We start from the raw sequence: 14,461 nt of genomic DNA on the forward strand, positions 1-14,461 counted from the left end.
TGTAAATCAAATATCAGATATGTCCAATTTTCGCTACGTCCCCTTGCGAAAACGACAGACGCTGGGTGGCGTTTCTGGTTCCGTAGTAGTCGCTAACCCAACACCAACCGCAACTGCTCTCGCCCAAAATACTACAGCCGCACCTGATTCAGGTTCTGCGACGGGTATCCAGCTCGTTTCCTCGACACCGTCCCCATCGTCCACTTTGTCGTCCAATCCATCTGCTGCGACTACCTCATCCCCTAGTTCATCTTCTGGCGATAACATATCATTAAGCACCGTCATTGGTGCGTGCGTCGGTGTATTCATCCTACTCGTACTCGTCATATCTTTGGCAATCCACTGCTCGAGGCGGCAGAAGCCGCAGCGCCGTGGGAACCCTCCCCTTACTTCACCCACTTCGCAGTTCCGCAATGTTGCGAACAACCTGTCCCGCCGGCGCTCTCATCTGGAGCCATGGGATCGTCTAGATGATGAAAAAGAAGGCCATCAGAATGCGACGGCGTTGACACAAAGGCCTCCATCCGGGCCGATGGAGAAGCTGGGTGCGATGTTCCATCGCTACACCCAGCACAAATTCTGGAGAAAAGTCCTTTGACGACCACGGAAACCGCGAGTCCGTCAGCACGATGCAGCACTTTGCCAAGTATCATCCTGGCTTGGCTGAGGAAATGGCGTCCAAACCTGCTCCAACAGGTTATATCGTTGTTACCAAACCTCCCCCTGTCCAGCAGTTCTTGGGCCGCGCCCAAGCTGATGGTGTGCCAACCGTCTCATGGGACGGTGAGACTGCCGGCGGGGACTCATTCCTCACCATGCGCTCACATCTATCTGGCACTATGTCACCTACTATGACCATGGCGAAATCCACGCCACCTGCAACCGTGTCTGGGTCGCATCGCTGGGAGAGTGCAGAAGTTGGTCATATTGATGTACTTGGCTCAGGGTTGTCAGAAGCGGGTGACTCCCGCAATCCTTTTGCGGATGCAGCTTCCGTCAAGAGCAGCATCAGCCGACGCGTCACTAACCCGTTCTTCAACGCGCAAGAAAAACCCCAGAAGCGCACGCTCCTTGCTAACACCGCACCCGATTCCAATCCCTTTGCTGACTCAAACGCTGCCGTCCCAAGACCTTTCCTTGAAGCCCGCTCAAATAGCGATACCAGCTCTGGCAGCTCCCACGCCATGCAATCGCTTATCGCTGCCCTAGACATGCCAGTCGAGGAAGTGCAGGAGCGTCTGCGCGTGGCGTCGATGCAATCATCGTATTACTCACGCGCATCGACGATTGACGATGTTGACGCTGTGAGCGTGACAGCCTTCCCATACCCCCCAACGCAAGTTCCACTCGGATGATCGACTCTTCCAAACAATACGCTTCGCCTTCTATCAATATTCGCCAACTTCATTTCGCACATATATCTTGAGTACGTATACATTATTTCATATTGATTCCTCCGCGTCCCACCTTCATACCTCTTTTCGTGGGGCGCTTGACGATCCGGTATCGACTTTTTACCCCTCCCACTTGGTCACTCCTTGAAAGTTCGCAGCTTGCTTCGCGCTTAGCTTGATCCCCTTGTTGTGTCACTGTTAAATCTTGTGCATTACTACTCGCTATACATCCTGCGCTCGCCCCAAGATGTTCTGCGGTAAATCTATTTATATTTATTGATACTTGGCGTCCGTGTTGTTAGCCTGTGCAGCTGTTGGTTGATAATAGATATCCTCTGACCAACTTCAACTTGAGCAACTGCATTGGAAGCCCAACAATCTCTTGTCGCCCAGCCCACACAAACGCCGCTCCTCTCTAATCTCTGCTGGGAGTTCATCGCTTGGTGTGTCATCACCTTCTGCTCCCCACGTTTCGAAGGGCTTGCACGCCATCTGGAGGTTACAGTGAGCTGTTGTCAAATTACGCATAGGTGATGGTTGTTTACCTGCATCACTTTAGCCATGATACGTTTCCCACTGTCATGGTCTCCCTCGACTTTCTTGATGAGCTCCTCGAGTACCCACTGTCTAAGCACAAAACGCGGGTTCGCACTTTTGGCAGCGGCTTGTCTGGCATTGTCAAAGTCAGCCTCACCAGCCCACTCCTTCCCACGGCGCTCGCTTTCAATGCGCGAACTGTACTTGTCCAGCCAAGTTAACCACTGTTCAGCAGCCGAGACGTAATCCATACTGTCCGGATCAGGTGTCCCGCTCAAGATCCCCTTGATGAACGTCTCCATTCTCTCACTATTGTCCCCCTTCATCATCCAGGATGGAAAAACGCAAGCCGCCTAAAAGTACCATGGAAATCCAACCGTTGCGCCTCCATCATGTCCAAAAGCGGTTGCACGATCGAACGCTGGTCCGATTTCTCCTGACGACGAAGTCCCAGGCGTTTACGCATCAAGTTTGCATATTCCATGTCAAAGGCTTCTTCGAGGATCCGCTCCATTTCGGCTTTCGGGAGGTTTTTGCCTACTGTACGCCATGAGACGAGTGTTTCGGGTGTGACTGAGGATGCCCAGCCGGGTTGGACTGCTTTGTTGCCCTGGTCGGCTTCTGCGCCGATGAGGGGGGCGAGCGCGTCCAGGAGGGCACGACAGGCGTAAGCGCTGTAAGTGTGTTGTTAGAATGTCAGAAAACGGAGTTGGAAGACCAACATCATATTTGGTTGAAACTGTGCTGGGTGTCAGTTTACTAATACAAGCGGACGACAATGGTGGTGTATCCACCTTATATGCGTAACGACCTTCTGCGTCAGAGTGATTGCAGATATGGTATGGGTCGAAGACGTCCATGAATGCATATGGACCGTAATCTATTGTCAGCCCAAGAATTGATATGCTGAGACCAGATGATTAGTCGCAGAAAAGTTGGGATCGGTAGAGGGAAATTCACTTGTCCGTGTTCATAACACCATGCATAAATCCATAAGCTTGCCATGCAGCCACCATCTGTGCATTTCGTCTTGCAACATCCAAGATAAGCTCTTTACCCCAAGCATCACCAGCCTTCCCAGTCGATCCCTTCGAGCTTCAACACTCTCCTCGCCGTCCATTCACCCAGCTTGAGCAAGGCCGTCGTAATCAACATTTTGCTGGCCGCCGCCGAGGAAGAAAGTGTTGGATGGAGGGCTGAGGGCTTCGAAGTTGCCGATACGGATGAATGATTGTGCAACACGCGTGAAGATACAAGGCGGTTTCCCTGCGCTCTCGTAAAACTGGCAAGTCGGGGAGGGAGATCAGACTTAGTGCTCTAGGTAGTCGGGATCGAGAGTGCCCGCATGGCTATAATGTCGTTAGTAAAAGTTCAGTGCTGCAAGTGAGAATATCTGTACCTTCTGAGCAGAGGTATTCTCGGATGGATGAGCGAAGAACGGCTAAACCATCCGCACTGCGGGAGAAGGGTGTCCGTCCAGCACCCTTCAGTTGCAGCTCGTATGTGGTTTCGACGTCTTCGGGGTGCGGTGTAACATCTACCAGCCTGTTAAGACGCCCTAGGAGTAGACGTGGGAATATATGACTGACGGATAGAAATGGCACGGCCATCACCAAGTTGACCAGCCCAGACGCCAAACTGGTGGCCACTGTACCTGGCGGACCAGGGTGCGAAGCTAGGATTTGAGCTGGACTCGGGTGCCATCAGAACGGCATGGCCACTTAAAACATCCACCAATTCTTGGCGGACAGCCTCAGCCTCTGGCGAAGAGGTCGGAAGCAACCTCTTCTTCTATAAGAGGGGCCAAGGCTGGTTTCCCCAGGCACTTCAAAGGCATCGCCAACGTCTAGATGTGGCAGGCAGTCTCTGAGGCATGTCTCGGACAACCCGATGAGCTCCCTCTTCCGATTTCTGAGCTTGGAGGTATACTTGTTTAATGAAGGCTGCATTTGACTGCTAACTGGAGATGGATGAATAGCTTCGCGCTCGCTGAGCCATTTCTCGATGTATCCAGCCTTGTCCTCGATGACAGCAGGTGGGTCGGGGGGAGTGATTTCATAGGGAAACTCTAGTGGCATTGGGTTCACATATGAGAAGTGCGCTTCTGCGGAGAGGAGCCTTGCACGCCGCTGTAGACTGGGTTTGTTAGGCAAGACATCAGAGAAGAACTCTGCTGGACTCGGGGTGACTGGATCTGGGGTAAGGTTATGAGTCACGATGTGGCTTGACGGCGGCAGGGGCAACGAGGAGATGGCTACTTTGCAGGAATGTCGGCATTGTGGAACGAGTACGCAGAGTGTTCATGCACAGACGATAAATTATGGGCACCGAGCAGACCCTGCCAGTGACGTCGGTCGATGAGAATTCAGTCTGTTACTAAGTGTGAAGTGTTTACGGCGCAATCATTAGTAAAAGTCCTATACTTAGGTACCAATCAACTCTAATCACTAACCAAATTTTCATTTTTGAGATGAACGAAGTGGCAGGTCCTTGAAGTCGTCATACTATATTAATGTATGTCCACGAATCATCAATCAGGATGTATCACCTGGCTGTGAAACTTGATGCAACGCCCATTGGCATCATCTGCATGACGCATTGAATGCGGTGCGTTTCGCTTTGATTTTACATCTGATTTGACCTTTTTGTACCCTGATGGCATTATCATCGTTGGATGACCAAGGCCGAGAGTGGAGCGACGGGCGCTGAGGACTAAAACAAGCGCAATGGGAGATAAGGCATCGAGGGCTGTACTTGGAGGCGTTACAAAGGTGATGGCAGCCTAGGAGAGGTAAGTTACGTGTCAAAGGACCTATTCGATTTTTCATTTCTGACTGGTCATGTCGACAGTAAGATCTTGTAATATTGGGATGGCAAACTTCTTGGATTGTCACATGGCGCGTAGACCTGTATTTGAGCTAAATGATTTCATTGACGGAAATCGATGCAGGTGTGGCAAGAACATCAACACAGCACGAGAATAGCATTGGAACTTGTAAAAACTTCCCGAAATCACGAACAGCATCTCGAACCTTTGCGGTGTTTAATTGTATGTCCACCAAGTTCGCTACTCAATTGCACCCATCCCTCGAATATGACCTTCATCTCAAGTGATCCCAGTTGGTGGCCGCTAATCCCTCAGTTTCGTGGTTTCAGCTATTTTGTAGGTTCGTAGAGAGCTAGTCTGATATGTCGGTAATGTCTAGTTCTAACCCTCACTGTGGTTGCGCAGTTGCCTCCTCTGCTGCAGTGATATATGATTGGGGTGAGCAAGACAGTATCAATGAACCACTTGTATCCTTATGAATTTTCAGCGTTAACATTCGGACAAGAGGTGCGTCGATGCTACCACTACCGGAGCATCCATCTCAACTGAGAATTATTTTGTAGTTTGAACTGATCTGGGTGAGCAGAGTCCTATATCAGATGAACAATGGGATGATACGATTATCTCGGGCCAGAGGCAACGCTGGTCCCTCGTGACTCTTCTGTATCTCAGTGTACGTACTTATATTATACGCGCAGTTGACAAGTTGTGCTGACTTAACAAATGTTCTAGGTGCGCTACATTGGAATACTATACGTTGTGTATGTTTTCAAGGTTGACAAGTCAGCGCTGTGCTAATCAGTCAATACTCACGATCAGCATCAACATACTGCATATGTCACGTCACATACACTGTTTGTTTCTTCTCACCGGCAGCATACAGTGAGTCTTCCGTCATTCTCAATGATAGATGTAGTGAGTATTTTGCACCGGATCTGATCCTGCGATTCCCGTCTAATTAACTGCACTCCCATTTAGGGGTGAGTGACATTGTTGGCTAGCTTGTTAGTTATAATGACCACAATAGCTGTGAGTTTGTTTGGAGTCTTTGGTCCTCCAACGCTCATCACCAGCTGGGCTTTTCAGGCAATACTATGAACTCCACACTAAATGGGGTGATTCTGGTCGTAAATGCCATGCTGGGCAGTGAGCTATTTAATATCTCAGTGGTATTGAGTTGACTGAAACATCATGCAAGTTATTATGATCGCTCGGTTATATGCAATGTATCAGCGATCCAGAGGGATGCTTATCTTTCTCGTTGCGATCTTCTTCACTGTCACGATCACCTGCGGAGTGATAACTGCAATGGGAGATGCGAATACGTCAGGGGGTGAGCCTTAATTATGGACTAAAGACCTGTCTGCACCAGGCTCATCGGAAAAATACCAGAGGAATTCATCATCCTGGGCATCCATCAGTGCATTTACGGTGAGGAGGAGAGAGACACGACACTGGCGGATTCCGTGGCCTGGGCACTCTATCTTGCATGGGAGGTTCTCGCCCTGTGTCTTGCAGTCTGGATTGTAGTAAAACACGTCCGTGAACTGCAACGAATATCAATGGGATGGACCATCGGGGATTGTTTTATGGTATTGATAAAAACGCACGTAGTTTACTTCGCGAGGTGAGCTCGTAGTCTGATCAATGTGGTCATGTATTTCTGCTGAAGTTCTGCACGTGCTAGCTTTGCTGTTGTCTGTGGCTTCCAACTCAGTCATTACTCTCCAACCTTGAAGTATAGGGTATGCCAACCTGTCATTATTGACATTTGCATGTAACCATTGACCATCATTTCTATAGAACATGGCAACGGGAGAAATATCAACGGGGACTCTGATCTATACTGAACTTCTTGAAATTGCCTCGATTGTGCAGATGTTTGTGCTGGGACCACGCCTCATCCTCAGCATTCGAGAATATCACGCCAAGCTTGTGGCCAGCTCCGATGCAGAAACGGGTATCAGTACAATTGCTTTCCAGGAGCGCATGCATGTGTCAACTGGTGGTGGTGTATAGCATGGGAACCACTCCAAGTGATTAACAATTGTTGGGTACTCCGCAGAGAGCACGAGAATTTTTTTCATAGCCCCGTTGTGGCACTGATTTGGTGTTCCGAAGTAGATGCAACCAATTTTATTACTGGATCTAGCTGCCCACCTACGCCTGTACGAAGCTGAGATCATGCTGAATGTCTCGCAAACCAAGTCCAAGTTTGGCACTGAGGAACTATCAGTATAGCAAGTACTCAAATTACAACTGCGGTCGATGCTGTGACACGACGTCTTCGGCTAACTGGTTATGATCAGACGTCTTTGGGTAGCGCATTGTTACAACAACATACATAATGTTGTGGAACCTAATGCAAACCTCATTTCATTCCAGTTTGCATGCGCCAAGTACCACCCTCGACTACTATGCTAAAACATCAGGAGTACACTGTGGATCTCGGTTGATGGTCAGGCGCTGGAAACTTACGCTGTGGAAACACCTCTGGCAACTAATGAGGTGACGTGCTGGGTCGCGTTGGAGGCCGGCAAGGTGCGCCACCTTCAACTTGGTAGGGAACTGCACGGGTATACCCCCAGAAAGCATAGGGTGCCTAGAGTTCGGATCATCAAAAATGATGCTTTGCCACGGACCGGACATGTTGATGTTGTTGGCAATGATAGTATGTGTTGCTGAAATGACCTGATCAATTATGTCTGCAAGATCTGCATCCCCTAATTTGGCCGCAGCATCAAGTTTTCGGGAGCAGCCGACGTGGACGTGGTACCTGTGCTCGCTGTTTGCTCCTCCCCCCACCCTCTTTCACAGCATTTCCTGGATTGATGTGATGTCCGCGTCAGTCTGTTCGCGGCGTACAAGCACTGCCAGTCTTCACTGGTAGCTATCCCTGAGGTCTGTCTGGACTACGGAGTCACTCAATCCTAGGAAGGCCTGGGAAGGCCTGTCTGGCCCTTTCTCCTCTGTCCTCCGCTCTCAGCCACACCAGGGCCTGACTTGACAAACCTGATCACATGGCAGGTTCAACGACCATCCTTCAGTGGGTTGATATTCAAAAGTTGTTCGGAATATTTACCTGGTTGTTTAGCCTCTGATGAATGATATCAACTCATTCATAAACGCCCTCGATAGTGCTGCAGGGAATGTAACACATACGGCTTTAATACAATTGTAACAGCGTCAGGATTCCTCCAGCAGTCCTCTCAGTCCTCGCGTACGTGCCCGCTCTGGCGCTCATCTCCGCCCGTTCGATGACAGAAAGTTATGGAGTATCATACGCCACCAACAGTAAGGCACTGATCAGTCCTGACCAGTCGCGCTTGACTGGTGTGCCGAGTAACGGTCAACCGATCTTGTTTAACTCCTCTACTAGAGTCGTGTTGCACGCTCCTGAAGGATTCCCTGTTATACTGGGACACCCACTGCCAGTGGCAGGAGATACTTAAGGATAGCCAGCTCACTTCTGTAGCAAAACCTATGATGAGTCAATGTATATGCTACACTGCGTTTACCAATACACCAAAGCAGCGGAGGAAGCCTCGACAACCACTTGTCCGTCGGATATGTTTTCCTCCATAATATTGCCTTCTGCGACACCAGAAGCAAAAGATTGACCTGCCCAAGTGGTCACGTCGGATGACATGACATCAGCTCCTGGGGCTATCAGCCGCTTGACCATTACTTTCTGGTTCTTCGGCAAATACGCAGATATGTCGATCGTGATTTTGGGACGAAGATATGAATCTGTCTGGTTGTACATCTCAAGGTTTAGGAGTGCGAGCTTAGATGGGTAGATTTGGGCTGATTTTTCATCCCAGAAACCGTACACCGAGATCTGACCAGCAGATGGATCACCGCCTGCGGTCGTAATCGAGGATCCATTGGCCTGTCGTCCTGGGAAGATGTTTGAAAGGCGCAGTGATGTCGAATGACCAATGGCCTCAGTCACGAAGAGGTAAGCCGAATATGATGGGAACACTTTAGTGGGAGACCTGTGCAGTCGACGTCAGTCCAAAAACGCTGTGAAGTCGCATATTCTGAGACAACATACCAGAGGTTGTAGAATGCGAGGGGGCCGCCTTGATGCACATACACCCTGGAGATAAGATTAAGTTGCAAGTTCATCGAGGCACCCTGGTCACGTACCGTGAAACGTTAATCGAAGCCGCGTAGAGGGTCGTGTCTAACTACAAAGATGTTCGGATGTCATGACATGTATACCTTTGATCAACGTACCAGCCATATGGCTTGACCAAACGTGTTGCTAACACTGTTCCTTCCACCGCAAGAGACAGAATTGAATTCACCTTCGTTCCGAGTGAACATACATTCAACGTACGACCTCAAACTTGACTTACCGATAACAAAGGCATCGGGTCCGAGTTGGGCGCGAACGTTGTGGATACGTGGCTGCCAAAGATCCAGATACCTGCTGAAGATCAGTATGCTGTGGTTAAAGCAACAGGCATGACTTACTCAGCCAAGCGTGTGTGATTTACCTAAATCCTTATTGCAATTAAATATTCCAATGGATAGTCAACAACTTACCAGGTTGGTCAACGTAGCTACAGCAGCCCTAGTGTTGTCACAAACCTGCAAAGAAAATCTATTTCAGTTGGACGTCTGTCAATCAGAAGGTTCCTCACGCTGTACTGGTATGTGTGCTCGCTGCAGGTCTTGACAGTGTGTCCATCATTGGCCCCGGCAGCCAGAGCACTGACACAGTCAAACTGGGCATCCGCTTGCGGCGTGTTATACGGCCACAAAGGGTCTATAGCAGTTGCCCCGACTTGGAACTCAGGGTAGTCGATGCCCAAAGCCTTCGAGATATTGACAGTCCACCGCTAATTACAGAAAGTGAGTCCCCACCATCAATGTACGAACATAGTACAGGATTAGTACCTCCCAGATAGCAGTATAGCTCTGAGCGTCAAGATGGGTGCTGTGATATTGATCTGGTTCATTTCCTACTGAAGACGAGGAAATGTCGGACCAGTGGCGTCAGTGAGAAAATCGAATGACTTGCTTTCGAAGCGAGAGATCTGGCCTGAGCCAAGACTCTTCCATGCTGCTTCGGCCATATCAAGAGCACCGGTATAATTCAAGCTCTCTAGATCCTACATGGACCAGCTAAATGTCAACACCCCAAAATTTGATGAGTAAAAAACACCTACGAGCGTCATGACAATCTTCGTCCCTCCAGGCAAAAGCTTCACAGAGTTCCAAAATTGGGGTCCAAGTGTAGTGTTTTTGAGTGCACCCGTGTCGCCGATGAAATTGTACAGAGCGGCCTCCTGATTAGCATCCCAGAATGTCGATTCAGCGGTGATGCCACCAATGCGCACTTCGGCCGGAACACCAGTCCTCTCCTTCAGGTTCTCAAAAAGATTCTGAGAGAGTTTGTTCGGATACGATTCGTTTCCCATATATTCTTCAAAGAAGGCAGTTTCAACACTGAAGCTTGCTAGTGCGGGGTTTAGCGGTGGAGTCGCATCTGTTGGGAGTGATGCCGGGCCAGACAACGTTAATGTGGACAGAGTAGTCTCATCACGGGTCACAAAGGCATGTCTTGCAGATGCCAACGCAACGCAAGGTAGAACTGTAGACAGGGACCACATCTCGCAGAAAGACACAGGTGGGTTGAATTTCTTTTTGCCACGTCTTGTGGCATTTTATACGGACGGGAAGAACCATGAGCGCCGGTCCGCAATGAATTCAGGACTGTCTACATGTAGTATTGTTGGCAGAAGTCCGCCATTCCGCCGACGGGTTCTACCAAACCGGTTCTGCCAGCCCAGTTCTGCCAGAATGGTGTTTCCTACCCTCTCAGTTAGTTATCTTTCATACGCCTGTATATACTCTCGCAGTACCTTAGGATTTTTCCAAGTGGCAGAAGTGACGATTGTTGTGCCGGCACGATCGCCCTCAGATAGTTCTGCTCCCAGCACCACATGTCCAACTGAATGACAGAACATCAGTGTGAAGTGTGAAGCCGTCCATCAGCACGTGATGGAGTTGTTGAAGGTAATTGGAGTTGTTTGGCTATGCCTTCCGATGCTAACAAACAACCAAATGAACGGCCCGAAGCATTGCCGACCTAACCGATCCCATTCGCGTGTTCACCTGTGTTCACTGAATACGACGTTGAGTCTCCGACAAATGGCGCTCGATGGCATCAAAGTAGTAGAAGTACGTCGCACTTGGGCTTGAAGTCATGCAAACAATTAACATCCACAGTTTGCAGGCCTAGCACCAGGTCCGTTCGCAGGTCTGGTACTTGCTCACAATGGGGCATCCGTCATCCGCATTGATCGCCCTTCCTCTACAACCAGAGATTTGCTTTGCGCAGGAAAGCGGTCGATTGCGTTGGACATGAAGACTGCGAGCGGACTGCGAGTCGCGAAGGAACTCATCGCTAAAGCAGACGTCGTAATTGATCCATTCAGACCTGGGGTACTTGAAAAGCTTGGGCTTGGTCCTGAGGCGTTTCATTCAAGTGACAAGCGGGAAGGTCTGAATGACAGACTTATATTTGCAAGGCTCGCAGGGTAAGGGCGCATCTGAGCTTCTGAAGTGCCATCCGTCTGATGCTCCCTCAAGGTTCCCAAGAAATGGTACGTATACCAGGTGCATCTTCTCACATCTTCTCAACGACGATTTTAAGGCATGCACTCTTCTATGGCTGGTAAATACCATCTGCGGCGTCGTGACTTAGTTTGAGATTCCCACCATAGGTCATGATATCAATTATATCGCCCTTAGCGGTGTTCTCTCCGTGCGCTTTGCTTGTAGTCTGACGAAGCATGTTTTGACCTCTTCTTGCAGATGCTTCCGGGAACCACCGATAAGCCCGCTTTCCCTTTGAATTTAATTGCCGACTTTGCTGGAGGCGGCCTATTATGTGCAAACGGCATACTGCTGGCTCTGCTCGAACGAGGCAGGAGTGGCCGCGGACAAGTCGTGAATGTGGACATGGTACGTGTCGGGACTTCTAGGTCTAATTAATTTACAAAGACACCGGTTGCAGGTTTCTGGTTCGCGTTATGTATCGTCGTTTCCGCTTCTAAATGCCGTGAGTGGGTCTTGGGGACCGCGAGGCACGAATTTATTGGACGGAGATGCGCCATTCTACGATGTTTATACCTGTTCAGATGGAAAGTGGATGAGTATAGGGTGCCTGGAGCCCCAGTTCTTTGCTCAATTCATTAGCAAATTCAACGGGGTCATGAAATCGAGTGGAAAGCAAGGAAGCTGGTCACCGTCGCAGTCGACGCAAATCACGAAGGAAGATTGGCCTAAACTTCGCAAGTATCTTGAAGAAGGGTTTAGGACACAACCGAGAGACTTCTGGACAGAGGTTTTCCACGGCAAGTACCGCGTTACAGAAGGGATCTCGTACTAATTGATTTGCTGATTTACATCACTAGGCACTGACGCTTGTGCAGTCCCAGTCCTGTCTCCCACAGAAGCAGCTCAGTTCTATGGACTCCACCCTATGCCTCATCCGGAGCTCAGCAGAACACCGCCGTCACATCTACGAGACGAAATTACGACACTGGATCCAGGGAAGCACACTGCAGACATTCTGAAAGAACTCGGATTGTCTGAAGAGAAGATGAGGCAACTTGCCATTGACGGAGCATTGGGTAAAGAAGCACAAGCATTAAAACTTCCCAAGTCAAAATTATGAAGAACGACATATAACGTCTTAGAGGACGTCGCTAAACGTTAAATACTCTGAAACTGATGACCAAATGAGAAAGAGGCATGAGCCGGATCTACTCAGAACGTCTATCACGTCGGTACGTCTATGACTCTACTCGTCTCTGTAAATGCTGGAACGAAAAATTGTGTGGAAGGGCGGGGGCAATTTGCTGCCGTATGGTTTGAACCTGCTGAAGGAGCTGCCGCAATTGCATACCATATGCCTCAGCGAGGCTAGCCCAGTCATATTCATACCCTCCATCCCGTAGCAGCGCAGGGATTTGGCAGGACACAACTTCCGTAGGAACGAACTCCTTCGCTTGATTGAGCCCCCAGTAGAACTCGCTTGCAAAGGGTCCTGCATTTGGCCCCTTGAAGCAGAGCTTGCTCATCGGCCTGCCCAACACCTTGCGTCCCGTGACCAGCTGCTGAAGGAGGTTCATCGTAGGCGAAGGCTCGTTGTCGGGGGCGCCGGCCGGCTGCGCGGAGTACTCTGGTGTGTGCAGGATAATAGTGCGTAACTTTGGCCACAGAGGTTTACAGCCGTGAATGGCCGCTTGCTTGTCACTGTTCACAAGCATGCGGATCAGGTAGTTTGTTTTATCGACAGGTATGAGCAGTTCGGAGATACCAGGCGTTGCGCGAAGGAAATGGATGTCCATGTCCTCGTTGAACCCGCACCTGATATACCGCAGCACCCGCAAGGACTGGAACGCATCCGGATAAGACTGAATCATGAATTTGTGAATCGCGGATACTGCGAACCAATTCATGTCCACGAGGTAGAGGTTTTTGATATTTGGAGCGGATATTATGTCAAATATACGCAAACCCTTTGACACGGCGAGGCCATGCACCGCTAATTCCTTCAACGAGGGCAGGTTGATAAGGGAGATAGGGGTCGGACTATTCAGCTCTATAGCCGATTTTAGATGGAGCGTGTGGAGGGATTTGAAAGATGACACTGCTTGGAAGAGTCCCTCGTGTGTGAGTGGGAAGGGTGGCCCTGGTAGGGGGCAAAAATGGAGCGTCTTTGCTTTTGTTCTGGGTAGGATGACTGCGACGCTGTCAAGCCTAACATCGGATAACAAAGGGGCTCCCTGCGTGAAGAGACTTGCAGAAGCGATGGGACCTGCAGTCGACATTGGTCCTCTGCACATCACTCGCAGTCGCTTCAAAGCAGGGGCAGAGACGTCACGGAATTTTTCCAGGAGCGAGGCCAAAGCCTCCCGTGAATTTGAGTCAAGAACCAATTGTCTGAAACGGGGAAGGTGTGGTAAGATAATGTTGGTCACCGCGCGATCAATCTGAGGGTGCTGTGTCCATGGCCCAATGTACATGTCGAGAAGTGATCCCTCTGACCTCTTCAAATATTCTGCGAGCGAGTCCTCTTTATGCGCGAACGGGAAGTGAATAGAGGACCAAAGGGAGGGTAAGGTGAGGGCTACCTCACGCCAATGACTCGATACATGCGACAGTCGTACCTCGATAGGTGACTGGCGGAAAAGGTAGAGAATGCCAGACCATGGTGGATTGAGCTGACGGCACTCGTCGAATATTATTGACAGGACGTCAGAGGGGATACGAGACACCGGTGCCTTCTGATTCTGTATGCGAGCTGCACGAACCTGGAGGTCACGAATTGAGCGGGATAATTCGACCTGCGAGCACTGGAGTGCGTGAATTCGTTGTGTTATCTCATCGAAATCTTCCTGAGGATTGATGCTGATGCTAGCCTGCTCGTGGGTCATGGACGGCACGTCTATGAAATAATAGCCCCAAGTCAGCAAGCTAAGAAGGATGCTCTATGTTTTCCGATGCTCACATAGAAAGTTTTCAGACAAAGAAGTGCAATGGGGCTTCCTCGTGAACCTCCCAGAATTAAAAGGTAGCTCAGAGAGGGGCAACTAAAAGACACGCTGAGAACACGTTTTTTTTGAGGAGGCCGATGTCGGTGTGACCTACCTGGTTCGGACAGATAGGTTGGGGCAAG

General features: G+C 49.8%; 6 protein-coding genes across 6 annotated transcripts; 3 read left to right on the forward strand and 3 right to left on the reverse strand.

Annotated features, from left to right (window-relative positions):
• Nucleotides 1–19: 19 nt before the first annotated feature.
• Nucleotides 20–1,355, forward strand: EDB91DRAFT_1238568 (uncharacterized protein; the record flags this gene model as incomplete). The annotated part of the gene is given in 2 exon segments (XM_041321736.1): nucleotides 20–552; nucleotides 572–1,355. The coding sequence occupies 2 exon segments, from the start codon at nucleotides 20–22 to the stop codon at nucleotides 1,353–1,355; spliced, it is 1,317 nt and encodes a 438-aa protein (XP_041174427.1).
• Nucleotides 1,356–1,739: 384 nt separating this feature from the next.
• Nucleotides 1,740–4,394, reverse strand: EDB91DRAFT_1238569 (uncharacterized protein; the record flags this gene model as incomplete). The annotated part of the gene is given in 12 exon segments (XM_041321737.1): nucleotides 1,740–1,886; nucleotides 1,940–2,240; nucleotides 2,276–2,605; nucleotides 2,706–2,837; nucleotides 2,892–3,004; nucleotides 3,036–3,059; nucleotides 3,085–3,197; nucleotides 3,331–3,468; nucleotides 3,521–3,689; nucleotides 3,715–3,756; nucleotides 3,776–4,188; nucleotides 4,355–4,394. 12 exon segments carry the CDS (start codon nucleotides 4,392–4,394, stop codon nucleotides 1,740–1,742), a joined length of 1,962 nt encoding a protein of 653 aa, XP_041174428.1.
• Nucleotides 4,395–5,025: 631 nt separating this feature from the next.
• Nucleotides 5,026–6,777, forward strand: EDB91DRAFT_1084367 (uncharacterized protein; the record flags this gene model as incomplete). The annotated part of the gene is made up of 14 exons (XM_041315754.1): nucleotides 5,026–5,098; nucleotides 5,164–5,196; nucleotides 5,246–5,265; nucleotides 5,322–5,336; nucleotides 5,393–5,431; nucleotides 5,491–5,519; nucleotides 5,635–5,640; nucleotides 5,737–5,738; nucleotides 5,768–5,787; nucleotides 5,832–5,904; nucleotides 5,957–6,091; nucleotides 6,151–6,385; nucleotides 6,431–6,503; nucleotides 6,562–6,777. The coding sequence occupies 14 exons, from the start codon at nucleotides 5,026–5,028 to the stop codon at nucleotides 6,775–6,777; spliced, it is 969 nt and encodes a 322-aa protein (XP_041174429.1).
• A 1,495-nt stretch (nucleotides 6,778–8,272) lies between these two features.
• EDB91DRAFT_1084368 (glycoside hydrolase family 79 protein) lies at nucleotides 8,273–10,382 on the reverse strand (the record flags this gene model as incomplete). The annotated part of the gene is made up of 11 exons (XM_041315755.1): nucleotides 8,273–8,756; nucleotides 8,816–8,860; nucleotides 8,911–8,951; nucleotides 9,001–9,071; nucleotides 9,123–9,193; nucleotides 9,241–9,263; nucleotides 9,313–9,357; nucleotides 9,411–9,608; nucleotides 9,667–9,734; nucleotides 9,758–9,881; nucleotides 9,939–10,382. 11 exons carry the CDS (start codon nucleotides 10,380–10,382, stop codon nucleotides 8,273–8,275), a joined length of 1,614 nt encoding a protein of 537 aa, XP_041174430.1.
• A 541-nt stretch (nucleotides 10,383–10,923) lies between these two features.
• On the forward strand, nucleotides 10,924–12,454 carry EDB91DRAFT_1238571 (CoA-transferase family III; the record flags this gene model as incomplete). Its single annotated transcript, XM_041321738.1, has 7 exons — nucleotides 10,924–10,953; nucleotides 11,002–11,312; nucleotides 11,374–11,378; nucleotides 11,499–11,539; nucleotides 11,590–11,739; nucleotides 11,792–12,131; nucleotides 12,192–12,454. The coding sequence occupies 7 exons, from the start codon at nucleotides 10,924–10,926 to the stop codon at nucleotides 12,452–12,454; spliced, it is 1,140 nt and encodes a 379-aa protein (XP_041174431.1).
• EDB91DRAFT_635901 (uncharacterized protein) lies at nucleotides 12,370–14,388 on the reverse strand. The gene is made up of 2 exons (XM_041327959.1): nucleotides 14,294–14,388; nucleotides 12,370–14,230 (listed from the first exon to the last, which is right to left on the reverse strand). The coding sequence occupies exon 2, from the start codon at nucleotides 14,217–14,219 to the stop codon at nucleotides 12,573–12,575; it is 1,647 nt and encodes a 548-aa protein (XP_041174432.1). The 5' UTR covers nucleotides 14,220–14,230; nucleotides 14,294–14,388; the 3' UTR covers nucleotides 12,370–12,572.
• Nucleotides 14,389–14,461: the final 73 nt, after the last annotated feature.

The sequence above is a fragment of the Suillus paluster genome (assembly GCF_016628075.1).
Source record: "Suillus paluster strain FC165 chromosome Unknown EDB91scaffold_52, whole genome shotgun sequence".
In the NCBI taxonomy this organism is placed as follows: Eukaryota; Fungi; Basidiomycota; class Agaricomycetes; order Boletales; family Suillaceae; genus Suillus; species Suillus paluster.